Source organism: Pinus tabuliformis, chromosome 8, assembly GCF_031772625.1.
Source record: "Pinus tabuliformis cultivar Carrire ecotype Pingquan chromosome 8, CPIR1, whole genome shotgun sequence".
NCBI classification, from domain to species: domain Eukaryota; kingdom Viridiplantae; phylum Streptophyta; class Pinopsida; order Pinales; family Pinaceae; genus Pinus; species Pinus tabuliformis.
The window spans coordinates 1,116,296,242-1,116,323,159 of record NC_142294.1 but is presented as its reverse complement, the minus strand read 5'-3'; the positions used below and the strand labels follow the sequence as shown (position 1 = coordinate 1,116,323,159).

The window sequence follows — 26,918 nt, the reverse complement described above, 5'->3', positions numbered from 1 at the left end:
CTTGAAGGAAGGTGTGTCATCCATTGACAAGTACTTCAACATTTTGTAATCATGTGCTTTCACTTAATGTTTTGGGCATACTAATATGGATCAAGGGGTGAACTAGATGATTGACACATCTTGACTATATTCTTGTTTCCTCACTTCACTTGGGAGCTTAGTCTTTGACTTGAATCTAGTGGGACCTCCCTTGAGGCCTTAAGGTTTTAGGAAGGACACTGTTGGGGAAGGCTCTGATTAAAATAACATGTCCATGATACTCCATACTTACCACTTTCTACCTTTTCTTGTTATTCCATCTCCATTCTTCGGGTTGGTGGTCAATGTCATTGGGATTAGCACCTTTTCATTGTCATCCTTGAGTTTGGGCCATAAAACTTTGCCCTAGAGGTTGAGGCAGCTAAAAGAAAGGTAAAATGTAGTTTTAAAACCTAGCAAACCGAAATCAAAAACCGGTCAAACCAGTGAGTCAACAAGTGACGGTGATCAAACTGGCCCAATGAACAGATTTAGGGATCATTTGGTACCAGTAAGGAACCAAATTGGCTAGTTCGGTACCTAATCGGTACCAACTAGTTCTGTCACACACCAGCCCAGTTTGCTAAAGCACAATCAGCGAGTGGTGTGGGCCCACAGATTGGAGTTTTGGGTGGTTTCTAAGGAAACCATGGTAGTTTCCCTCCAATTTTTTGCCTTTTGAACTTATAAAAGAAGACTTGAGCTCCTATTTGCCTCACACTTCCCATTTCAAGATTTTGTAAGCATAAGAGAGCTTGGAAAGTTCTACAACAAGTTTGGAGGTTCTTTGTCATCTTTGACATGTTTTGGAGTTGTCTAGTGGAGTTGGCATCTTTGGGAGGAGGCTCTATAGGATGCTATAAAAATACCATGCAAGATACTATAAAAATAGCCCATGGAAAAGTGTTTCCTTGGGAAGAGTGTCAATAGTAGTTGTTCCTCAATAAATGTGCCAACAAAACCCTGAAACCAATCACACACCAAAAATAGATATGGTGGTTAGAGTGCTTTCTCCCATGCAATAACCAATTCGTCTCTCAAGAAATACAATAGAGATGTGTGCAAGAAAGTCCACGTTGATTGTTACAACTTCCAAGATAAAGATGACGTGGGACCATATGCAAAGGCATAGATTGACGTGCTAGAGCTAGAAAAATCCAACGACCTAGGAAAATGTGCACATGTGGAGCACTTCTAAGACGACATTAAAAATTTACAACCCTCCATTTATACCAATTTAATCCCAAGGTAAGTACCGCAGAAAAGAGTGCCAAAATGTGTAAAGACTCAAATAACTACTACATTCAAAACAAAGGAACCCCTAAGTTGATGAGTGTTCCCTTCCAACATATGCAAGGACCCATGCTAGGCTAACCAACGTATCGCCTCAGCATCAATTAAATAAAAACATTATCCACAATACTTGAGGAAAAAACTCTTAGTTGATGAGTTTCCCAATCAGTGCTTAAGCAAAACCCCTCCATGGCACCAAAAAATTCATGTGCAAAATGCAAACACCCAACAAAAAGGTGATAACCAATAACCCAATATCCATCAAAATGCCATCGTCTTGGCTCCAAGGCCAAAATTCTCCAAATGGAACCTGCTCGGGTAGGGTCTTCAACTTGGAAGATTCCTCATACAATATGAGAAGCAACAGACATTAATGTGAAATCTATATTGAATAGCTGCTGTGGATCTGGTACTTTGTTATTGTGTTTTGCTTGTCATGTTGCACAAGGAGATGTTTGTTCTTGATCAAATTTGAGACTCAACGAGGAATGTCAGAGCCTCATAGCAGAAAGAACCAATCCTCTGATTCTAGCGGAGGAAATGTCAGACAGGCATTTAGACCATTTATAAAATAGGAAATACTGTTTGGAAATGCAAGGAAAATAGCACATAAAATTTCTCTGTGATTCTTTTCCTTTTCTACCTGTTGGAAGTTCATGTCATACTTATCTCAGATGAAAAGAACATTAGAAAATCAAGAACATATTCATGCAAGACAGTGAAGCCATAGCTTGCAATCTCACATGAATAGCAAAAAACATAAAATCAAGTATATATTCACGCAAGACACTGTATAAAAGCACCTTAAATATCCATGCAATTTCTTACACTGAAATATTCTTGACTTCTCAGATAAAATTTAACAATCATAAACTAAAATAGTTTGAAGGTAATTAACTAACCTTATCAATATCCATGTGATTTGCAATAGCTGCGCCCGCTGTTGGACCATATCCTGAAATTATATTCAGAACACCTGGCGGAAGTCCAGCCTGCATGTTTTTTTACATTGCAAACTAAAGAATGAGATAAATAAAGGTAATTATGCTAACTGCAAAATAAATTTTCTTTCATATCTCTTTGTAATGTCTAGGTGATGTCAAAATCAATCTATCAGAAACAGAAGCACCAAGAAGTGTTCGGCTTGGCACTAAAAATCTAAACTGTTTCTATTCTGTTTTTCCAGTCTTGGTAATAAAAACTTTGGATAGTGCAATCAATAATTTGACGGCAATTCCATGAAAAAAAATTCATCTTGCAAACTTTTGTCCATATAGACTTTAATGTGCATAGCTGTAAACATCAACACCTAAGTGGATTACCATCTGGTTAGATACAACCGAATATCAATTAGTGAAATCAACAAATATCTATTGATTTAATGCTGGCCTAGGTTATGTGATTACTCATGCCCTCGTAGCCTACTTCTTCTCTGTATCTGCTAATCTAAGTCTATAATTTAGCTCATAAAAGCAGTTTGAGAAACCAAAACCAGGAAATGTTGTGTCAATCTCACATCCCCTTAGTAAATACATAATTGACAAATTGTTCTGAAATGGGCATGACATGAAATTACACCCACCCTATCGATGAGACTTATTCTAGGAGATGTTTGCTGAAACATGTATTTTATTTGTACTATATCCCTCTTATCAATATCCTTTGAGTTTTGTCCTTTTAGGTAACTTGATCAAAGATGATCACTCACTTAACTTTTGTATTTTATATATGCACATATCAAAGACATGGTCAAAGGTTGATTCTAAAATAGTGCTTAAAGCCTCATTATTACTTCAGATACATTTAAATAATTTCTCAAGTTCCCACATTTGCATAACAAAAATATTTAAGAATTGTAAACATGCACTGAAAACAAAGACAATACTCAGTCAATGGATAATGGAGTTCACCTGCATGGGCTATGTCTTTGGGTCCACTTCACTCCAATGTTATCAGAACTGGACCGGAACCGGCGGAACCAGCTGGTCCGACTAGTTTGGGGCCAAAACCAGTCCGAACCGTTCTATTCCGGTTCGGAGTCCAGTTTGTCTAGTCCACAAAGCCCGCGGTCGCGCGGCCTGAGCTTAAAAATATTGTTTTTTATTTTTATTCTTTTCCCTAATTGCTAACCTACTCTAGCCCCCCTAAATCTATTTAAACACCCCCACCCCCTCTATTTCACTCACACTATTCATCCGAGGCTCTTGCAATTCTTGCGCTGAGTTGGGTGAGGAGAATTTAGAGAGTTTTTTGCAGGGTTGTTCTGAGGGAGATTTTTGCAGATTTGAAGCGTTGATTAGAGTCTTGGAAAGTTGTTGGGTTGGCAGATTTTCTAGCTACTTCAAAGATTTTTTTTTTACCATAGATCTTTGGGTTTTTTTCCAATAGTTTTTGACGCAGGTTGAAGAGGTTTTTTTTTTTGGGGGGGCTACTACATAGCTGATTTCAGAGGATTTTGGAGCTGATTTTCTCTTAAAAATTTGGAGAGTAAATCAAGGAAATTTTTGCAATTTATTTTTGTTTTATTTTTCTCCAAAAATCAGTTCTTTTTTTCCCAAAAAAATTAAAAACCCCAGTGTTTTTATGCAGATTTGTAGGGGCTGATTTGGGAGGATTTTGGAGCTGATTTTCTTTAGAAAATTAAAAGGGAAATTCAAGGTATTTTTTCAACCATTAATGTTCTATTTTTCTTCAAAAATCTATTTTTTTTCCTGAAAATTTTAAACCCTAGTGTTTTTATGCAGGATCCAGAATTGTAATTTTTTTTGGAAAAAAAATTGTGGCCGTTAATTTCTTCAATTTTTTCTCAAAAATTGTTGAAATTTGCAGGGTTATTTTGAGGGATTTCATTGGCAAATTTCTAAGGGAGATTTTGGAGTTGATTGAAGAGTTTATTTTCAGATTGGTTGGAGCTTCTTCTCTTCTCAAAATTTACAGATCTTCTCTAGGTATTTCATTACCTCTATTCCTCTTTTTTCTCTAAAAAAAATGCCATAGAATTCTAAAAACCCTAGGGTTTTCTATGCAGATTTTTCATTTCTTCCTCATGGCCCCCAAAAACAAGAATGATTCAGCTTGGGTTCACTACCATTTAAATGAACAAGGGATAAAAGTCTGCAACTATTGTGGGAAGAAAGTTAAGGGTGGGGGGATCCATAAAATTAAAGAACACCTAGCACATTGGAGAGAGCAAGTAAAACTTTGTGAAAATATTTCTGATGATCTTAATGTAGAGATGCAAAGTTTAATTGAAGTCTACAATGAAGAAAAGGGAAAAAAACAAAAAAATTAAAAAAGATATAGGCAAAAGTCAAAATGATGATGTTATGCTTAGTGAACCTGGTTTTGAAGAAAATATGTTCAGTTTTGGAGATTCCTCTAGTTTCCCTGCTAGAGTTGGAGAGGGTAGTTCAAGTGCTTTTAACTTGAAGAGGACAACAACCCGTAAAGGGATTGACTCCTTCTTTGTACCCCACACCACCCCTAGTTCTCAACCAACCCTTGATGCTAAATGGAAGAAGATAGAGAAGGAGGTTGCATATGAATGCATTGCTAGATGGTAGAATGATGCAAACATACATATTAATGCTACTAATTCCGCATATTATCAACCCATGATTGATGTTATAGCTTCATGTGGAGCAGGCTTCAAAGGCCCTAGCTTTCATGATATCAGGAGGGCACTTTTACAAAATGAGGTCCAAAGAATACAAGAGTACCTTACAAAGTTCAAACAATCATGGACCAAAACAAGATGCACAAGTATGTTTGATGGATGGACAAATGGATTGCTTGTCTAAAAGGTATTATGGTTCTCAAATCTATTGATGCATCTGATTAGGTGAAGGATGCACAATTGCTATTTCGTCTTTTGGATGAAGTAGTTATGGAAGTAGGGGTTGAAAATATTGTACAAGTTATCACAGATAATGCCTCTAACTATGTTGCAGCGGGAAAGATGTTGGAAGAAAAACACCCCACCATTTGGTGGTCTCCATGTGCAGCCCATTGTTTGGACCTCATGCTTGAGGATATTGTCAAAATTGAGTGGGTGAAGAAGTGTGTGGAAGATGCAAAAACCATAATCAGGTACATATACAACCACTCATGGGTTTTGAAGCTTATGAGAAAGCACACAGGGGGTAAAAACCTTCTTCGATCAACCATCGCACGATTTGCAACCAACTTACTTTCGTTACAATCCCTTGTTCAACAAAAATCGAACTTGAGGAAGATGTTTTCATGTGATGAATCGAATTCATCTCAGTGGAGCAAAAATGTTGAATGGAAACAGATGGTTGACCAAGTATTTGTAAAAAGTTTTTGGCCGAAGGCAGACGAGATTGTGCTATTTAGTGAGCCTCTTGTTATAGTTTTGCAGATGGTGGATGGTGATAAACCTATCATGTGTAATGTCCCTTCCCAAAAACATTTGTAACAAGTTTTAGTCTCCCACAATTTTGAATAATTTTTGGTGAATGTGGAACCCGTACATTTTTGACTTAGGTACTTAGGAGAAAAGAGGCTTAATTATATCACTAGTGGAAGGTGAGGGCCACCCACGTGGTGAAAAACACACTTGGGCACTTGGGTAATTCGAACTGCCTTGGAGGGGAAGTCAAATGGCTAGGGAGAGGGGCCCACATGGGGAAGGAAGGCCCACGAAGTTATAAGGAGGAACTCCCCAACTCAAGCCATCATTTGTCTATCGAACTCATTTGTGTTACTCGAGTTGCTTAGCCGAGTTACCACATGTTTAGCATCGCGTTTTCTAAGTGGGAGACTCAACCTTTCTTCAGGGGACTTTGGATGCCACCATAGGAAGACAATTCGTACTACCTTGGAGGAGAGTCAATGGAGTTTCACAGTCACATCACTCGGCCTTTGTCTCAGCCAATGTGTGTTTCTAGAGGACGCAGGAGGGGAACACGTAGGTGTGTTTAGGGGTTCATCCAGGCAGCAATTACCGGGAGAGTTTGGGCATTGGAACTACAGTGGAGCATCAGCCTTTTGGGAGAGTTTTGGAGCAGAAGATTGCTGCGTTGGAGCAGTTCGATTTGCAGCCACTTGGGCCTGCGTAGAGAGCCATCACTAGGCACACGTGGGAATTGGAGGAAGGAGTTGTAGAGCTGGAGTTTACCAGGAGAAGTAGGGAAAACCTTAGAGGGGAGCATCTCAGCATTTCGGGGTGATTTTGAGGACCTTCCCTACCACCTACAGGCAGGTCGTACTTTCCAGCGTGAGGAGGAGGACGTGGTGCTTGGAGGCCGAATTTTGGGGGTCATAACTAGGCCAAACCCTTTCTAGGTGGGTTTTGGTTAAGGGACTGAGAGCTAAAGTTGCAGCATTTTCTGAGCATGGGAGGTGGAGTTTCCTGCACATCCTTTCCAGCAGGAAAAGCAGTTTTTGGGCAGTGCAGAACATCTTTGGAGTAGCAGTTGTGCAGCCATTGGGTTGTTGTTTACTCACCTGGGTTTTGTCACGCTTGTCCATTGAGGCAAGCCCAGGTGCACCATTCCAACACTATTGTACTTGCTCCAAGAAGAATTAATAATATGGCTCAGATGGTTCTTATTTGTAGTGTTTTTGTTGATTTTTTCCTATTTTCTAGTGTTGGATTTATTTATTGCTTTGTATATCACTGTTCATCCTAGTTAGGAATATTACAATGGTATCGGAGCCCAGATCTTGGCTCAACCGTGGGGGAATTTTCCTATGAGTGAGGAGGACCAATAGAATATTACGTACAAGAGGTGGAGGTACTGGAGCACAGAAAGGGAATTGGAGATCACTCCTGACACAGAGGACAGGGGGAAGGCAGTGGTAGCAGAAAGCATGGGAGAGCCCAAGAGCAGGGAGGAGATGGCCTTTGACAGTCTCTTGAAGGCTCTGAGTGATTTAGCGAAGGGGCAGAAGGAGATGCTAGAGGAGATCAAAATGTAGAACTGGGAGAGAAGCACTCATCGGGAGTTTCTATTTGGAGAGACTTCGGGGGCCTCTCAACAATTCGACCATCCTTCACCCATTGCGCAGCCTCCATCAGCGAGTGGGCCAACTCGAGCCACACTACCCTCCTTCGTGCCTTTGGTGCAGAATGAACCAGCAAGGGTCGAAGATCCTTCACCTATGGGAGAGCACTTCAAGGATTAGCAGTCCATGGGAGCAAACTTTAGGGAGGTGCTCTCTTTCAGAGATTTTTGCAAGCTCAAGCATAATGAGTAGGGAAAGAACTATGGAGGACAGGGCACACAAAGCTATGAGTTACAGCGTACTATTGGGAGGATTTACTTCCCCACGTATGATGGCACTACCAAGTGCATAGCTCGGGCTTGGGTAGAGAAGAGGGACGCTTATTTCCAGCTCAATCAGATGACGGAGATGGAAGCCATCAAGGCAACCACGCTACGCTTGGAAGGGTAAGCCCACGATTGGTGGTTTCAAGGCTTGGCTACCATGGGGCATGCCAATGTGACTTCCTATGAGGATTTCACCAAGAGGGTGGTAGAGCGATTTGATCAAAGGGATTCAAAGGCTCACTTCAGGGAACTAACCCAACTCAGACAAACGGGTAACCCAGAGTAGTACATATCAGAGTTTCTGAGAGTCTCAGTGATGAACCTATCAGATGCTAGGAGGGTGTACACCTTTATAGAGGGTCTGCCCGAGCCACTACGTGGACTGGTAAAGTCACACAGACCCTCTACATTGTAGGAAGCCGTGACATGTGCTAGAGATTTGCAGGGGGCCATTCCCAAGACACGAGCACCTTTCCCCGCATGCACTCCCTACCCTCAGAAGGGAAGTGATACTAGGCCACCACCACAGAGAGCAGCCCAGGGACGTGGGCAACTGGATGATGAGACCAAGAGGGACCTCAGGAGGAGGAAGTTGTGTTTTACCTGTCGGGAGCCCTGGGCACCAGGCCATCGATGCACAGCTGGCAAAGCCCACTATATCGAGGTCTTCTCAAATAGCGATCAAGAGGACAATGTGGAGCTGGAGTGTGGTGTGGGAGATGGTGAGAGTCTGGTAGAGAGGGGACCACCACCACCACCTCCACAGGGGGGAACATCTTTTGCTCCATCCAGGGGAGTCCTTGCTTCTTTATGCGGGTCCCCAAATTTCTAACGTTGAGGATCAGAGGCACTATATAGGGGCAGTGTGTCTCAATCCTAGTTGACAGCGGGGCTACCCACAACTTCGTTAATGTCCAAACGATTCAAAGGAGGGGCATCACCACGACAAAGTTTGAGAGTTTTTCCATTCTAGTGTCGAGTGACCGAACTATGTAGTGTACTCGATATGTTCCCTCTGTGACAGTGACCATGGGGAATTACTCGATGGCAGACCACTTCTTCGTGGTAGACGTGCCAGACACCAATGTAGTGATGGGTGTCCAGTGGTTGTACTCCCATGGTCGGGTTACCACCGATTGGAGAAAGTTGGAGATGGAGTTCACTGGGCCGGATGGCAAGCATGTGGTCCTCAGAGGCATGCATTCGTACCCACCACAGATAGTCTCAGCGCATAGGATGGAGGCAGATTTGCGGCATGGAGACATAGCGTGGGCAGTAGAGTTGAGGATCTCAAAGGCTGGGGGACAGGCCCAATCACCATCCCTGGATATACAAGCACTATTAGACAAATACTCATTGGTATTTGGGGACATTCCACCAGGGAAGCCACCAGACAGGGGATTTGAGCACACCATCGAGTTGGAGCCAGGTATGCAGGCAGTGATTACCACCCCTTATAGGCACCCCAAGGACAAGATTGAGGGGGCCATCAAAGAGTTGTTGGCGTTGCGCCACATCAAGCAGAGTTCCAGTCCCTCTGCTTCTTCAGTGGTGCTAGTGAAGAAGAAGGATGGAACCTTACCAATGTGCATCGATTACCGGGCGCTCAACAGGAAGACATTGAAGAACTGGTACCCTTTACCCCGCATTGATGAGTTGATGGATGAGTTTAGAGGAGCCAAGTACTTCTCTAGGATAGATCTGCGTTTGGGGTGCCATCAAATCAAGGAGAGGGATCAGGACCCAAGACGACCTTTTGATGTCATTATGGGCACTTCAAGTTTTTGGTCATGCCCTTTGGCTTGACCAACGCACTGGCCACCTTCCAGTCATGTATGAACCATGTATTCTGGAGGTAGTTGAGGAGGTTTGTATTGGTGTTCTTCGATGACACATTGATATACAGCAAGACTTGGGAGGAGCACCTCCAACATTTGGAGGTACTGTGTATTTTGAAGGAACAACAATTTTATGCCAAACTATCCAAATGTGAGATTGGCCTAACTAAGATGCTCTACTTGGGGCACATTATTGGCGCAGATGGAGTGCAGGTACACGAGGAGAAAATACAAGCTATTCAAGACTAAACGGTACCAAGAGATGTGGCAGCACTGAGGGGATTCTTGGGCATCTGCACTTATTACCGAAAGTTTGTCAAGGGATTTTTGCAGTTAGCAGCTCCTCTCATGGATTTGACCAAGAAGGGGGCTTTCGCATGGGTAGATGGAACACAATCAACTTTTGATCACCTCAAGGAGGTGATGAGTAGTTTTCTAGTGTTGGCACTTCTGGACTTCTCCCATCCCTTCACGATGGAGTGTGATGCATCAGGAGAGGGGATTGGGGCCGTATTGCCCTAGGATGGTCACCCCATCACTTTCGAGAGTTGGAAGCTCCTACCCCATGAGAAGTCATATTCTATATATGACAAAGAGATGTTGGCCATTATGCATGCCTTGGCCAAATTCCAGCAGTACTTGGTGGGTAACCAATTCAAGGTGAACACTGATCACAACAGTCTTCGCCACTTCATGGGGCAGCAAGGCCTCAATGATAGACAACAAAGATGGTTCAGCAAGGTGCAAGGCTATGGTTTCGACATAGAGTATATGCGGGGGAAGCACAATGTAGTGGTCGATGCCCTATCCAGAGACCCGCAGGCCTCTCACTCATGAGCATTTTCCATGATTGGAAGGCCTAGTTGTTGGTAGAGTATTCCAAAGATAGGCGGGCATGTGAGATCTTGGAGCGGGCACACACAGACGAGCGTTACCGGGTGATGGACTCGGTCGTTTACTACAAGGGGTGCATATTTTTAGTACCCAACTCGCAGTTGAGGGAGAGAGTACTCTAAGCAGCACATGACTCGCCATTGTCAGGGCATCAGGATTTCAGAAAAACATATATGGCAGTCAGGGAGTGTTTCACATGGAAGGGCCTCAAGGGGGATGTGTTGAGGCACGTACAGGAGTGCGAGGCATGCCAGAGGAAAAAAGGGGAGTTGATCCACCCAGCCGAATTATTGTAGTCACTCCCCATTCCTGAGGGGAAGTGGGAGAGTATCTCCATGGACTTCATCACCGAGCTCCCCACAGTGCAGGGCAAGGATTGCATCTATGTGGTAGTTGATCGGTTGACCAAGTATGCCCATTTCTTCGCCATCCTGACCCGATATTCAGCTTCACAGGTTGCTGAGTTGTTCTTCAGAGAGGTCTTCCATTTGCATGGGCTTCCGAAGAAAATAGTGAATAACCGAGATAGCAGGTTTATGGGAGGGTTCTGGTAGGAGCTCTTCAGATTGGTGGGCACTGAGCTCACCCCAAGCACGAGCTATCACCCATAGATAGATGGCCAGACCGAGCAATTTAATCAGTGGTTGGAGGGGTATCTCAGGAACTACGTGACCGGGCAACAAAGGGCCTAGATTCGATGGCTGCACTTGGGCGAATATTGCTACAACACAACCCATCACATGTCTATTGGTGTGACCCCTTTCCGTGCCTTGTATGGTTACGATGCATTATCTTTTGCTGACATTACTTTTGGAGACAGTCGGGCCCCTAAAGACAAATATTGGATCCTGGAGAGTCAAGACATTCTCAAGGCTCTCAAGGACAACTTAGTGACAACACAAAATCAACAAAAGATCTACGCTGACAGGCACCAGACTGAGAGACATTTTGAGGAGGGGGACTTGGTGTATCTTCGACTACAGCTATATAGACAGTCTACCTTGAAGCAAAAAGGGGTCAAGAAGCTACAGTCGCGTTTCTATGGGCTGTACAAGGTGGTCAAGAGAGTTGGAGAGGTGGCCTACGAGTTGGAGCTTCCCCAGGGGAGCAAGATTCACAACATCTTCCATGTCTCATGCCTCAAGAAGGTGTTGGGACAACAGGTGACAGTAGTTGTAGAGTTACCCCCACTAGATGACGAGGGACATCTAGTTTTGGAACCGAAGGCCATCCTGGAGACTCGGGAGAGGAAGCTAAGGAGCAGAACCATCAAGGATTTTTTGGTGCAATGGAAGAATCTGCAGATGAGGATGCCACATGGGAGGGTGAACACATTTTGGAGCATCCAACGCTAAAGTTGCTTGAGGGCAAGCAACATTTGGGAGGGGAGGACTGTAATGTCCCTTCCCAAAAACATTTGTAACAGGTTTTAGTCTCCCACAATTTTGAATAATTTTTGGTGAATGTGGAACCCATACATTTTTGACTTAGGGACTTAGGAGAAAAGAGGCTGAATTATATCACTAGTGGAAGGTGGGGGCCACCCACGTGGGGAAAAACGCACTTGGGCACTTGGGCAATTCAAACTACCTTGGAGGGGAAGTCAAATGGCTAGGGAGAGGGGCCCACATGGGGAAGGAAGGCCCACGAAGTTATAAGGAGGAGGAACTCCCCAACTCAAGCCATCATTTGTCTATCGAACTCATTTGTGTTGCTCGAGCTGCTTAGCCGAGTTACCAGTTGTTTAGCATCGAGTTTTCCAGGCGGGAGACTCAACCTTTCTTCGGGGGACTTCGAGTGCCACCCTAGGAAGGCAATTCATACTACCTTGGAGGAGAGTCGGTGGAGTTTCACAATCACATCACTCAGCCTTTGTCTCAACCAGTGCATGTTTCTGGAGGACGCAGGAGGGGAACACGCAGGTGTTGTTTGGGGGTTCATCCGAGTAACAATTGTCGGAAGAGTTTGGGCATTGTAGCTACAGGGGAGGATCAGCCTTTTGGGAGAGTTTTGGAGTAGGAGACTTGCTGCATTGGAGCAGTTCGATTTGCAGTCACTTGGGCCTGCATAGAGAGCCATCACTGGGCACACATGGGAATCGGAGGAAGGAGTTGTAGAGCTGGAGTTTGTCGGAAGAAGTAGGGAAAGCCTTAGCATCTCAGCATTTGGGGGTCATTTGGAGGACCTTTGCAGCCAGCTACAAGCAGGTTGTGCTTTCCAGCGTGAGGAGGAGGATGTGGTGCTTGGAGGCCAAATTTTGGGGGTCAGAACTAGGCCAAACCCTTTCTGGGTTTTGGTGGGTTTTGGTTGAGGGACCGGGAGCTAAAGTTGCAGCATTTTTTGAGCACGGGAGGTGGAGTTTCCCACACATCCTTTCTAGCAGGCAGTGCAGTTTCTGGGCAGCGCAGAACATCTTTGGAGCAGCAGTTGTGCTGCCATTGGGCTGTTGTTTACTCACCTGGGTTTTGTCACGCTTATCCATTGAGGCAAGCCTAGGTGCACCATTCCAACACTATTGTACTTTCTCCAAAAAGAATTAATAATATGGCTTAGATGGTTCTTATTTGCAATGTTTTTATGGGTGTTTGTTGATTGTTTCCCATTTTCTAGTGTTGGATTTGTTTATTGCTTTGTATATCACTGTTCATCCTAGTTAGGAACATTACACCATTGGTTTTGTTTATGAGGTCGTGGATCAATCCAAGGAACAAATAAAGGCAACATATGGGGATAAAAGACAAAAGTACATTCCTTTATGGAGAATCATTGATGAAAGATGGAACAAACAACTCCATAGACTTTTACATGCAACTGGCTACTACTTAAATCCAAGGTATGTAATTTTGGATTTCAATGCTCATTGCTTATAAGTTTTAACTTTTAAGTTTTGTTGACTTGATGAATATGTTTTTGTTTTCTGAATTTTGAAGGTACCATTACACTACAAATTTTGAGGCTGATGGGGAGGTATTAGGGGGATTGTATAAATGCATTGAGCGCATGGTCCCAGATTCCAAGACTCAAGATCAAATTCATAACAAGCTCTTGAATTTCAATGAGTATCGGTACCTTTGGAATTTCTATGGCTATAAGAAATAGAGCAAAGAGTCCCCTAGGTAAGAACTGTCAAAATTTGCAAATTCTTATATTACTCATTTCAATTTGCAATTGTTGAGTCCAAGTTTCAACTTTCAAATTCATTTGCTAATACTTTTTTTTCCTTCCACCTTTTTTGCAACTTATTGGTGGCAACAATTTGGTGGTGAATGCCCTCAATTGCAAAAATTTGCAATTAGAATATTGAACCAAACATGTATTGCTTCAGGGTGTGAGAGGAATTAGAGTGTGTTTGAGTGTATACACACTAAGAAGAACCGTTTGGAGCAAAAGCAGTTGAATGACATGGTTTTTGTTCAGTACAACTTTCGGTTGAGGCACAATAAATTGCTGAATAAAACCCCTGAATCAAGAAACATTTTCTTGGCTAACTTTGATCCAACGTCAGAATGGGTTGTCGAGTGTCAAGCACCAACATTTGATAATGAAGACCTTTCTTGGTTGGATTTGGAGTCTTGGACCCAACTCCACAGGATGCAGATGCAGATATATCAGAAGCACCAGTAGCAGCTTCAGGGCTAGGGGAATCAAGCCATAATCCCATTGCAGACTTGGATGCTACCCATTCTTCAAATGAGGATGAGGAGATTGATCAGGATGATGATTCTGAGGATGATTGATGATTTGATCATTGATTTGTTGTAGCTGTAGCTTGTAGTATTGTAGGATGTAGTATAATACTATGATCTATCATGTTGTTTTGGACTATAAAGGCGTTTTAGAGACTATTTGGTTCAACGATGTTTTGCACTAAGTGCTATTTTGGTTATATGCACCAATGTTGCGAACATCTCGATAACATCACGATTTTATCTCAAAATCACGATTTTTGGGCCTAGCCGATGTTTGCCGATTTTTATCAATATTTTGATGGTATCTTGATTTTGTCGATGTTTTGCCGATTCTTAACGATATTTTCTCGATTTTCCCGATTTTTTGGTTTTCCGGACCCTGGCCAATTTCATCCCAATGCCGATGTCCACAACATTGATATGCACTATTACTTGCTATATAAATGAGAACTTTTGCATATTTGTGTATAAATGGTTTGAATTCATATGGATGCACATGAATGTATCTATTTCTTCTTTAAAATATGAATATTTTATGTGTTTTTGGTAAACCAGTGTTTTCCTTGTTTTTTCTGGTTCCGAGCAGTTCCCGGTCCACAAGGTTTTCTGGTTTGATGACTGGTTCGGTTCTGATAACATTGCTTCAATCCGCAAAACAACTTTATTGATTCTCCTTCAAAAGAGGGTGTTTGCTTTTACAAAAAGACCTGAAGATTCACAAGCAAGCCTACAACTTTCTTTCACTCCATTACAAAGGGAAAATGAATCCACCAACAAGCGTACACATGCTTTCTCTCCCTTACAAACGGAAAGTGAATCAACACGCAAGCCTACAACTTGCTCCCTCTCCTATTCAAAGGGCTTAATGAATCCAAGTCAATTTGTTCCTTTTGAAAAAGGGTTTAAATAATTCTTCATTTAAGAACTATCTCATCATATCAAGGAGTGAATATCTCTCAAAATCTCCTATATTAGAATTTGGGCACCATTCAAGGGATCGGTTTGAGGAAATATCAACCATGCCCATTAGAATCCCAACTTTTCAATGAAAATCTCAACTTTCCATGAAGATCTTAACTCTCCATGAAACTAGGAAACTACAATGCTACAAAGTTTTTGTACCAATGCTAAATATTTCTCAAATTTATTTTTGTTTCCTATTACAAATAAAAATGGAAAACACAAGAGAATCTACACTCCAAATTAATATAATGCCATTTTATGTCTTCACCATTTTGTCCCTATCATCAACGAGCCATATATTTTGGACATAAAGTCCTTCTGACCTTGTTCAAACTATGTCGAAATGCAAGCTCTTCGTTGTGCAGACAATCTTGGCAAACGTTGGAGTCGAATTGAAATTGTCGAAGATGACGATCCTCCTAGAACAAAGATGATCATTCTTGACCAATTTTCTACTCATATATATATATATATATATATATATATATATAGAGAGAGAGAGAGAGAGAGAGAGAGAGAGAGGGATTGTACGACATATATACAAATCAAACACATTCTACATAGAATCTCCAACATGGATTCCCCAATCTCCTTGGTTCTTGAATATTTGATCACTTGTGTTTTTTTATCCTTATATGTGACTATTTGTGGCATTGTTCACTAAGCTCATGTCAGTTGGTATCAAGGTCTAAAGATTACGGGTTTTCCAAGTTCTATAATTCCAATCATCTTGGAAATTGTTTTTCCTAGAATTCTCTTTGAATTTACAACTCCAAGTTGCTCAAATGCTCCACAATGTCATTGACACCCCTCTTTTTTTCAAGCCATCAACATCAGGTAACCCCCTTATCTCTCAAACTTCCTCTCAAATTTCAACATTCTTTTTCGTTTTCCACAATAGTCTAAATTTTGTTTATGGGTATAGTCTCCATCTATTTGCAATTCACATAACCATGAATTACTACCACAAATATGCCTTAAATTTTATATTCCACCAAGTTTTCAAGATGGGGGAGCGTCGGAGTGGGGAGACGCACAAGGGAGACATGGGGGAGAACCAACCAATTTTAGGAAAGTTCAGTGGGGAGGGGAGGACGTCGAAGACCCTAGAATAGAGGTCCTTGTCTCTAAAATTATAAAATACAAAAATAATAATGATAAAATCCCAACAATAACAATTCATCCCATGCAAATTCATCATTGTGAAATCCAGCGGAAATTCTATAATCCTACTCATTTCCCTTTAGGCAACTCACATGGAGACACACACAGTTGGGTGTGATTTGACACTGCTTATACCTTTGTCTCCATCCCATCAACTACATTGTTGTACTTGTAAATCATCATGAATTTAGTCTTATATCATTCCTGGTGCCCAATTTTCTCAAGATCATTTTTGTTAGATAATGTTGTAGATCAAGGTATAGTTGGTATGGTTTTAGTGTGAGGTTTCCCTTACCTAGAAGTGATGCTTGAATTTTGACTTGCTTGCAAAATGTACTTGCCATTACATGGGTACTTTATCACATATAATTAAGTAAAGATGTTGCCTTGTTACTATATGAAACCATGTAAGGACATAGTTGCCTCTAGATAATTGTGGTTTATCTTAGGCCATCAAGTGCGACTAGGAATTCAAGGTGAATAGCACAGTCATATCCCCTCCATACTTAACATTTTTCATCAAATGCTCTTTCAAATCTATCTCACGGTTTGATGTCCTCCTCTAGGCAGGAATTCAAATCTATCTCAAGGAACTTTCTTTTGGGCAAGCAAGGGAAGGACAAGGAGGACGAAATACATATTTTTCTCTCTCAAGCTTGCATGTGTCGAAGGTCTCTCTCTCCTAATTTGCATATTTTCTGGGCATTTTTTGTTGTAGGGGCCAAAATTTTCTGGGCAACTACAGGGGGCAAAATTCTGGGTTTCTAGAGAGAACAAGGAGGCCAAAATTTGGCCTAGGGCAGATCAGAAGGCAGTGTTGTTGGATCATATTGGAAGGCTTGACTTGGAGGGTTTGACCATAGATTTGTTGAAGGTCAGTTTGACCTAGTTGATGACTAGAAGGTCTAGGTGTGTCTCTTGTTGAACAGAAGAATTTCTCTATTGAAAAGGTTGTTGGGTTTTTCCCCTTAGCGGGTTTTCCTAGGGTAAATCTCGTGCTCTCTTTGGGCATTGTGATCTCTACAGTCCTGCTATTCTTGTATGGTTGAATTTCTGAAGTATAATTGCTTACTGATATATTGGAAAAATGAAAAGAAGATCAACATCATTAGAAAGAATTATTAGCTTTCAGAAATATTGTGCTAGTATTTATTGCACTTGAAAAATCAACATGGTATCAGAGCTTTCGTTAAGGAAGGAACACTAAGATCACTCTTGAAGAAACCCTACATTGAGATCACTATTGTTGAAGTTCTTCTTGTTGATTTACATCCATGGCTTCTTCTATGAAATTAGAAAACAAGTTAGAAGGGGCCTCAAACTTCAGAGCTTGGAAGACTAGAATTGATCTTATTCTTGCAAAGAACAAAGTCTTGGATATTGTGAAGGGTAAAGTTGTTGAACCAACAAATAATGCAGGAAAGGAGAAGTTTAAGGAAGATGACATCACTACCATGAGTCTTATTGTGGATTCAATTAGAGATCATTTGATTCCCTATATTGCAAAGCTTGAATCTTCAAAAGAAATGTATGATGCCCTAACCAAACTATTTACAGTCAACAACATTGGTCAAGTCATGAGTTTGAAGAATGAGCTTCGTGATGTGAGGATGACAAATGACGACACTATGTCTTCATATTTTGTAAGAATCTCTCAAATAAGGGACCAACTTCAAGCAATTGATGAAGTTGTCTCTGAGAAAGAACTTGTGACTACAACACTCAATGGACTACCTAGATCATGGGATGCATTTGCAATAGGTATGAGTAGCAGGAAGGATATTCCCTCTTTTGAAGAACTATGGACCTCTTGTGCTCAAGAAGAATCAAGGCTTGTATCAAGAGATGGAAAGGAAGAAGCTTCTCAAGCATTTGTAACTCACTACAAGAAGACATAATAGCTTTTGTTGATGGCAAAGTACTAGTATGGCCCAAGGGCTCTAGTATAGATGATGTTAGAGTTATCGAAATTTGTGAAGGGAGATTGTATAGGCTCGTGGGTCAACATATTCAAACTTTAGTACATGATGAAATTAATCCAAGTGAACTATGGCATAGGAGATATGGTCACCTTCATTATAGAGCATTACCTGAGTTGAATCAAATAGTCTCAGGTGTTCCTAAATTGCAGATAGATCATAAAGGTGTATGTAAAGGTTGTGCACTTGGAAAGAATATCAAGAAGCCATTTCCAAGCAGTGACAATAGATCTAAAGAAGTTTTGGATTTGATTCATTCTGATGTATGTGGTCCTATGCCTATGAGATCACTTGGAGGTTCGTTATACTATGTGACATTCATTGATGACTTCTCTCGTAAGACGTGGATCTATCTCATGAAGACCAAGGATGAAGTCTTCACCAAGTTTCAAGAATTCAAAGTTGAAGTGGAAAACTTGACAAGTAAGAAGATCAAGATTCTGAGATCTGAAAAATGGAGGAGAATACACCTCGAAAGAACTTGTTGCTTTTTGTAAGAAAGTTGGGATTAAGAGGGAGTTGATTGTTCCCTATAATCCTCAATAAAATGGTGTGGTAGAAAGAAAGAACAAGTCCATTGAAGAATTTGTCAAGGCTATGATGCATGATCAGGATTTTCTGATGTTCTTATGGGGAGAAGCATCATTAACAGTTGTATACATTCAAAATATAAGGCCTCATTGAATTCTGGAGGATATGAATCTTGAAGAAGCGTTCACTAGATGAAAGCCAGAGGTTGGGCATATGAGAATCTTTGGTTTCCTTGTTTACATCCATGTTCCTAAGGATAAAAGGAATAAACTAGAACCTTCAACAAAAAAAGGTATATTTCTTGGTTACAGCGAATCATCATAGGCCTACAAAATCTACATTCTAGATCAACCATAGATTGAGGTTAGCTGGGATGTAACCTTTGATGAGAATGTTGCATATTGGGAGTCTAAGGAACTTCCAAGGACTCCTATGATGAAGTAAAGCATGAGGCTTCTAAGGAAGAATGTTCAAGTTCTATAGAATGTCCTAAAGCGCCAGAAGCGCCTTATGAACCAGTAGAACCAGTTATTGTTCTAGAAATCAGAAAGAGACCAGCATGGCTTAGATCTACATTGGAAGAAGCAGAAGGACATCCCACTCCAAATGGCACATCTAGAGAAAGTAAGAAACCTAAAATATTTTCTAGTTATGTAGCTCTTATGATAAACCTTATTGATGCAAAACCTTCCACTTATGAAGCAACTAGCCAGCAAGTGTGGAAGAATGCCATGAATGAAGAATACCAATCCATCATGAAGAATGATGTCTAGGAGATTGTGCCAATACCTGAAGGGAAGTCAGTGATGACTTCCAAGTGGATATAGAAAATCAAGCATGTTGCAAATGGAAGTATTGGCCAATACAAGGTGTAATTTGTGGCTAGAGGGTTCTCCCAGAAAGAGGGAGAAGACTATGATGAGACCTTGGCTCTAGTTTCCAGGTACACCTCTCCATTAGATCTTTTATTTTCTTGCTGCTTCATTGGGATGGAATTTATATCAAATGGATGTGAAGATTGTTTTCCTTAACGGTGTAATTGAGGAAGAGGTGTACATAGAGCAGCCTCAAGGTTTTGAGGTGCATGGAAAGGAATCTCACATTTTCAAGTTAAAGAAGGCCTTGTATGGACTCAAGCAAGCTCAAAGAGCTTGGTATGCTCGACTTGATAGTTGTCTGACAAGACTTGGATTTACCAAGAGTGATGTTGATCCAAACCTCTATTTCAAGGTTTTGAAGAATGCACCTATTATTCCATTACTATATGTCGATGATTTGTTTATGATAGGTGTTATGCCTCTCATCATTCAATGTAAGAGGCAGCTGGCCTTTGAGTTTGATATGAAGGATCTTTGCCTAATGCATTATTATCATGGACTACAAGTATGGCAGAAACCTGGCGAAGTCTTCCTTGGTCAAGGAAATTATGTTATTGATATCCTTTAGAGATTTGGCATGATGGACTATAAATCCATGGCAACTCTCATGGTAACTAAAAGAAGATGAGGGTTCTGAATCTAGCTTGGTAGATCCATCTATGTATCGGCGGTTGATTGGATCGTTGACGTATTTGGTTAACACCAGGCCAGACATTTGCTTTGCAGTAAACACCTTGAGCCAGTTCCAGGTGGAACTGAGCCATGAGCATTGGATTGCAACAAAGCACATTTTGAGATATCTACGTGTTACTGTGAACTATGGTTAGATATATGTCACAAAAAATGATGTACATGTCCAGGGATATACAGATGCTGACTGGGAAGGGAGTGTGAATGACAGGAAGACTACTTCTGGGGTATGCTTCATATTGGGTTCCGTTATGATATCTTGGATGAGCAAAAAGCATATATTTGTCGCTCTCAACACTACAGAAGCAGAATATATCACAAGCAATGAAGCATGTACTGAAGCAGTGTGACTTCAGAAGTTGTTTGCAGGATTGTTCAACCAAGAGCTGTAACCAATAGTGATATATTATGACAATCAAAGTTGTGTGAAGCTTTCAGAGAATCTTGTGTTCCATGACAGGTCAAAGCATATTGAGATCAAGTACCACTACATCTGTGACATGGTGCAGAGAAGAGCAGTAAGGCTCGAGTACATCTCCACTAATGAGCAGACAGCTGATATTTTGGCGAAGATGTTGTCCAAAGAGAATTTCGTGTACTTCAAGGACAAGATGGGACTTGTGGAGATTACTCCTCTCATTGAGAGGGAGTGTTGATGTAACAACAGTATGGATATACATTCTCCCTATAGGGAGAATGGTTCAAGAGGACCAGAGAGCTCCCCCAATAGGGTTGAGTGAGTGCCTCTCAGTGAAGAGACCCAGATTACTCCCCAAATAGGGTTGGTCTCTCAGCATCAAGACTCTGATTACTCCGCTGATAGAGTTGAGAGTGGTATTTCAGCATCATGACCCAAATTCCCCATATAGGGCTGACTGAGGTCTAGACCTGGATTACTCCCCAAGTAGGGTTGATTGAGTGCCTACTAGTACTCCCCATTGCCCAAGAGGATTGAGTTAGTATCTCGGCATCTTGGCCTAGTGAAGAAGCTTTTAGAATTGAGGACCAAATTACTTTGACCCAGTGTGTCCTGAGGACTAGTCTGTATACCATGTGCCAGTATGATCGGATTATGGTGAGTAGTATATGTTGATGATATGCCATGGGTCAAGTACCGACAAAGATATGGCAACTAGCGGACGCTGATGATTAGATGATGATGTCAATGATGATGATTTGATATAACCTTTTCTTCGAGAAATTTGTCAACAATGTTATGAATACCACCCTAATTAAGAGGGAGTGTTGAATTTTTGTAACTATGGTCAGTCTTCATACTGTGTATTTGACCCTTGATGCATTTATAATGAATATTGTAAAGCATATTTTAAATGCTAGAGTCAAAAGAAAATTTTATTTTGAGTAAAGTCCCATTTGGACTTTTAAAAGAAGAAAATTTGAATTTTTAAATTTGAAACTTTTGGCTCCAAGTTTGTCAAGTTTGCCTCCCTCCAAGTCAAGTCAGCCCACAAAGAGTAACACCCATTCAACCTAGCCAACCACTATATGAAGGTAGTTTTATCTCCTCCTCTAAGCAACAATTCACATCTATCTCAAGCAAGTTTCTTCTACGAAAGCAAGCAAAGGACAAGGAGGACGAAAAGAAGGTCAAAATACATATTTTTCTCTCTCTCAAGCTTTCACATGTCGAAGGTCTCTCTTTGTCCTAGTTCGCATATTTTTTGAGCAATTTAATACTATAGGGGGCTGGAATTTTCTAGTCAACTGCATTATGGGTTTCTAGGCAAAACAAGGATGTCGAAATTCGGTCTATGGCAAAATAGAATGTAGTGTTGTTGAATCAAATTGGAAGGCTTGACTTGGAGGGTTTGACCATAGATTTGTTGAAGGTCAGTTTGACCTAGTTGATGATAAGAAGGTCTAGGTGTGTCTATTGTTGAACAGAAGAATTTCTCTGTTGAAAAGGTTGTTGGGTTTTTCCCCTTAGTGAGTTTTCCCAAGGTAAATTTTGTGCTCTCTTTGTGCATTGCGATCTCTACTATTCTATTGTTGGATGGTGTTGTCATTGATGTCAACCCATGGAGCTTATTGAGTTTGACTTTGACCAAAAAGACCAGTGATTGACGTCAAATGGTTAATGAACACTTCTTAGTAATTGTTGGATTACATCAAGATAGCAGTTATATTGTTGGATGGTTGAAAACCCAAGTGCTAGGGTTTGGGTTCCCTGGACTGAGGATGTACCTTGACTTTGTCAAGGGTTTTTGGTAGGCCAAATCATTGAGTTTGGGTCGGAGATCTATGTCATTAGATTCTCCTTGAAAATATGTTTTCGTTGATATGTGGTACGCCTCGAGAGGCCTCCTGGTTTGAGAGATATTTATAATTGAAATTGGTGACCCCAGTTTCAGAGCTAAAACCCCAAGGGATAGTGACATGACACCTCCTCCTACGGTTGTCAATATGAGACATTGTTTATCACTGTAATCTCACCACGTATAAGTTACATAACTTCAAGAACCAAAGACAATAAATCAATCATTGACTTCATGCACCCATGTGTCACCTACAAAACACACCAAGAAAGGGTTAGTGTACAAAATCCTTGATTCCTTGGTATTTAAACAAAAAAGTAAATAACAACTATTAAATTAAATTAATTCTATTAGAATAAAAATTGTTTTAAATTTCCTAAAATCCTCACCTAATGAACCCCTTACTAGCCCCTCCAAAACACTATAAAAAGAGACCTCATTCTCCTCACCAAAGCACATCATACTCTCAATGAATCTTTGTGTAATTAGCTCTGAAATCTTCGTCTGAACTTCGGCCTACCTATAATAGGACAGCGAAGGATATAGGGCAGCGAAGTCTTGGTTAAATTGTGTTGATTGAACTCCAAGTGTTCCTCCTTTACTCAGCCTTGGAAGTTATGTGTTTTGGACTTGTTTAAGGTATTTTTGCATTATACTTGTGGCATGTTTTTGTGTTTTTTTGGTTTGTTGTAGCCCTGCAAATAGGGCATCTTCATAATCTCATGCAACCTCCTTTTAAGGGCAGCGAAGGGTTGTCCAAGGCTTCTCAAGGGCAGTGAGTATCATCCTTAGGACAGCGAGGGTATTAATGCTAGTTTCAAGGTGTTTTGAAGCATGTTTTTGTATGTTTTTGGCATCTGCGGATAAGGGCTTCCTCAGCCACTTGCGGTCTTCCTTCTCAAGCCCAAACTAGGGCAGTGAAGGCCCCCTTTGAGTCCTAAATGACACCAAGGCTCTCCTTGAAGGACAGCGAGGTCTCTCTAAGGTCCTTTGACACTTAAACTAACTTAACTGTGACCTTATCAGACCTAACATACAGACAGATTAACACCTGTGAATGCATGTTGACTTGCACCTTTAGTATTATTGAAGTACTTCTCTTGAGGATTGTCAAATAACGTGATACCTTAACATTGTATTGACCTTGTAGTGATGAATCTCTGTAAATTTCCTAAGGAAACAAGTTGTCATAGTCACTCTCTTGTGACTGTCAAATTAACTAAGAGTGAGGTGACAGAGATACTATGCTGATATGACAAGACAACAAGTGACTTGAGACAGTGACGACTATGTACTGACACTTAAAAATTTGACTGTGACATTGTATGCTTACAGTAGCATGACACGTGATGGAAACTGTCTATTGGTTTGACCACAAAACCTGATTAATTTACTTAACCCATTTAATCTAAATAAGTTGACATACCATGATGACATTTGTTGGACATAACAATTTGCTATTAGAATGCTTGACATGAAACTTGACTGTTGACTTTGACACATTGATAGCAGATGACATTTTGCCTTCACTTTGACTTAGTAAGAGTAGATCTTATAGACATAACACATATGTTGACATTTTACCCTTGACTTGACAAGTTGTGAACAGTTCTTGTAACTGTCCTAACAATAATATGACACCTGAAATATAATTTAAGTATAATGAGTGACTTATGTATATACAGTTAGTGTTGTGTTTATTCTATTGACATGACCTTGTGTTAACGTGACATAAGTATGTAGGCACCTTGAATTTCAGAATGGACTTGACATACTAGATTAAGTATATTAATACCTTGACCTTGACTCTATTATGACATCATAACGTTATCTTAGATTTGACATTGAGTTAACCTTGGTATGACAATGTTGTAGTCCTATCGATAAGATTAATTTTTGATTTGACACCTAAGCATTGGATGACAATGATTGAGTCAATACCTCTCACTTGACCAAATTGACTTGACTCATGGGCTTATGACTATATTGACCTAGGGTTTCTCTTGTATAACTTAGGGATCTGTGTATGGTGACACAATTGCAATCTTGCACAGCAGCAAATGTTGAAGGCAATCACATCCAATTGTGCAACATACTAAAGAAGAATGGATAGTAGGGATTGATCAATCAAACAACAGTGTTTACATATATGTTGGTAGCTCTCTGGGGACAGAGTTTGAGAGCACTGATTGCAGGTCATCGGGATGACCTGAGGCACCTTGGTTTGTGCCATTATTTGATAGCAATTCCAGAAGGTTGTAGCATCGAGTGCAGCCTGATACGATGATGATAGTGGTTGTGCATTGATGACTATTCATTCATGCGCAGTGACATGTAGTGATAGTCAGCAGTTGTGTACTGATTTGTAGTGACATTGATATATAGTGTGCAGTGACAGTGATGTGCAGTTGAACAATGATAGCTTGATGTGTAGCATTGGGCAGTGATAAGTTTGTGGGAACAGTGATTAGCAACTACCGGGATTCGACATTTATTCTACATCTTTCTTACAATGATTCTACAGAGTACAGAGGATCCAGTGTGAAAATTGTGAAACGTGATCTACCGACTCTTCTGGGTGATTGGAGTCACCTTCAAGTTGTGGCCTGAGAACACTTTAGGGCATCAAGGTGATGCTAGGGCAAGTTGTGGCTTGCATAGGGCATTGTGGCGTCGATTTAGATGTGGTTGATAAACTAACAAGGCAGCGAAGCATCCTTTTCAATAGTAAATGGTAAACAGAATGTTGGGGCACTCATCAGGTTGTGGCCTGAACTACAGGGTGTTGGGGCGTCCTTCTAGTTGCAGCGGGATAGTAGGGTTTAGTAGCGTCCTACAAGTTGTGGCCTATGAATTAAGGGGTTGACGCATCCCTTAGTTGTAGCTGAAATCTTGATGTAATTAATATTTCTTTTAAAGAGAGAAGAGAAGCGTTCAGTTGTTTCCGACCCGGAGGGGGTTTTCCACCTAAAAATATATGTCGAGTGTTTTATCTTTTTGCATTGTTGTATTGTTTTGTCTACTATGGATTATTATCCGAAGAATAGAATAATAATAACTAAAGGTTAACTAATGCTCTGAAAAAAGATTAAAAAGTGCTAATTGGTAAGAAATATTGATTCACCCCACCTCTCAGTGTTTCCAACAATTAGTATCAAAGCAGGTTCCTTTAGTAGCAACTTAACAGTTGGAAGGCAGATCTCAAAATGCAAAAATGGGAAAATCAATAAGGAAAGTTGCCAAGCATTCAAAGGATTCAAAGGAAGTTCTTGGTATTGAAATGATTTCAAATTCTATTATCACTAACAAAGAAAATGATAACAGGAAGGAAGTTTCTGAAGAAGAAGATGAAGAGATGACCGAAATTGAATTCCAAAATGAAGTTGTCAGAGTTATAAAGGAACTCAAGAGTGAAAGGGAAAGGGCTAAATTTCTGGAAGAAGAACTGAAGATAGCAAAAGGACATGTTGGAAGCCTTAATAAGAAAAATGAAATTATCAGCAGTCTTAGAGTGCAGCTGGAAGAAGCCAGAAAATTTGAAGTCAATCAAAAGAAATAAGAACTTGATGTAGCCATGGCAGAGATTAATAAGCTTAAGAAACAAGTACAAGAAGTAGAAATGGAAAAGAAAGTAATGGCAAGCCAATTAAAGGAATTAGAAACATATTCAACAGAAATAAGCAAGCTCAAGATTGAAAATGAGAAGCAAAAAGAATAGATACAGGTTCTCAACTAAGAAGTAGAGAAGACCACTCTTCTCAAGCTACAAGTTGAGGAGGCAGAAAAAAGAAGGGAGATCTTGAAAAGATGGTTTCAAGAAGATCTTGCTCAAAAGCAAGAAGAACTTGATGCAACGCTTAATGAGATCAACAAGCTCAAAGAAAAGGACCATTTACAGGTTATGGACAGGACAGATAAAGAATTGGCAAAAAGAACAAGTAAGGCTCCAATTAATGAAGGTACAAGCTCCACATCTTCGCACAGTGAGATTGAGAAGACGACTAAACCAAAAAAGAACATTGTAACTCCAAAGAATGATACCAATGCAGTCAAGGACAAAGGACGACAACGGACTACAACACTGCCTCCAAAGAAGAATGAAACTCTCCCAGGTATGTTCGTTTATTTAATGGTTATTGTTTTTCGTGTGCTAACTATGGACATATGGCCAAGTATTGTAAAGTTGTTAACAGGTACAACTATCAAGGACCATCGCATCCAAATGAACTATTCAAGTACGCACATTTATTTAATGGTTATTTTTTTATGTGCTAACTATGGACATATGGCTAGGGATTGTGAAGTTTTTGGCAAGTACAACTATTATCTGCAAAACCCTAGAAGCAAGTTTGCAGGTTCTCGAGACAGATACCAAATGGCATCTTCTATGGATGACAATGAATGCTTCA

The 26,918-nt window shown here is 40.7% G+C and overlaps 1 protein-coding gene across 6 annotated transcripts in view; it reads right to left on the bottom strand.

Annotated features, from left to right (window-relative positions):
• The window catches only part of LOC149239251 (benzaldehyde dehydrogenase, mitochondrial-like), a 260,960-nt gene that overhangs the window by 146,501 nt on the left and 87,541 nt on the right, over positions 1-26,918 (bottom strand). For all 6 annotated transcript variants that reach the window (XM_089373363.1, XM_089373364.1, XM_089373365.1 and 3 more), the window contains one exon: positions 2,214-2,303. In XM_089373363.1, coding sequence (XP_089229489.1) covers positions 2,214-2,303 — 90 coding nt within the window. The remainder of the gene's footprint in view (positions 1-2,213; positions 2,304-26,918) is intronic.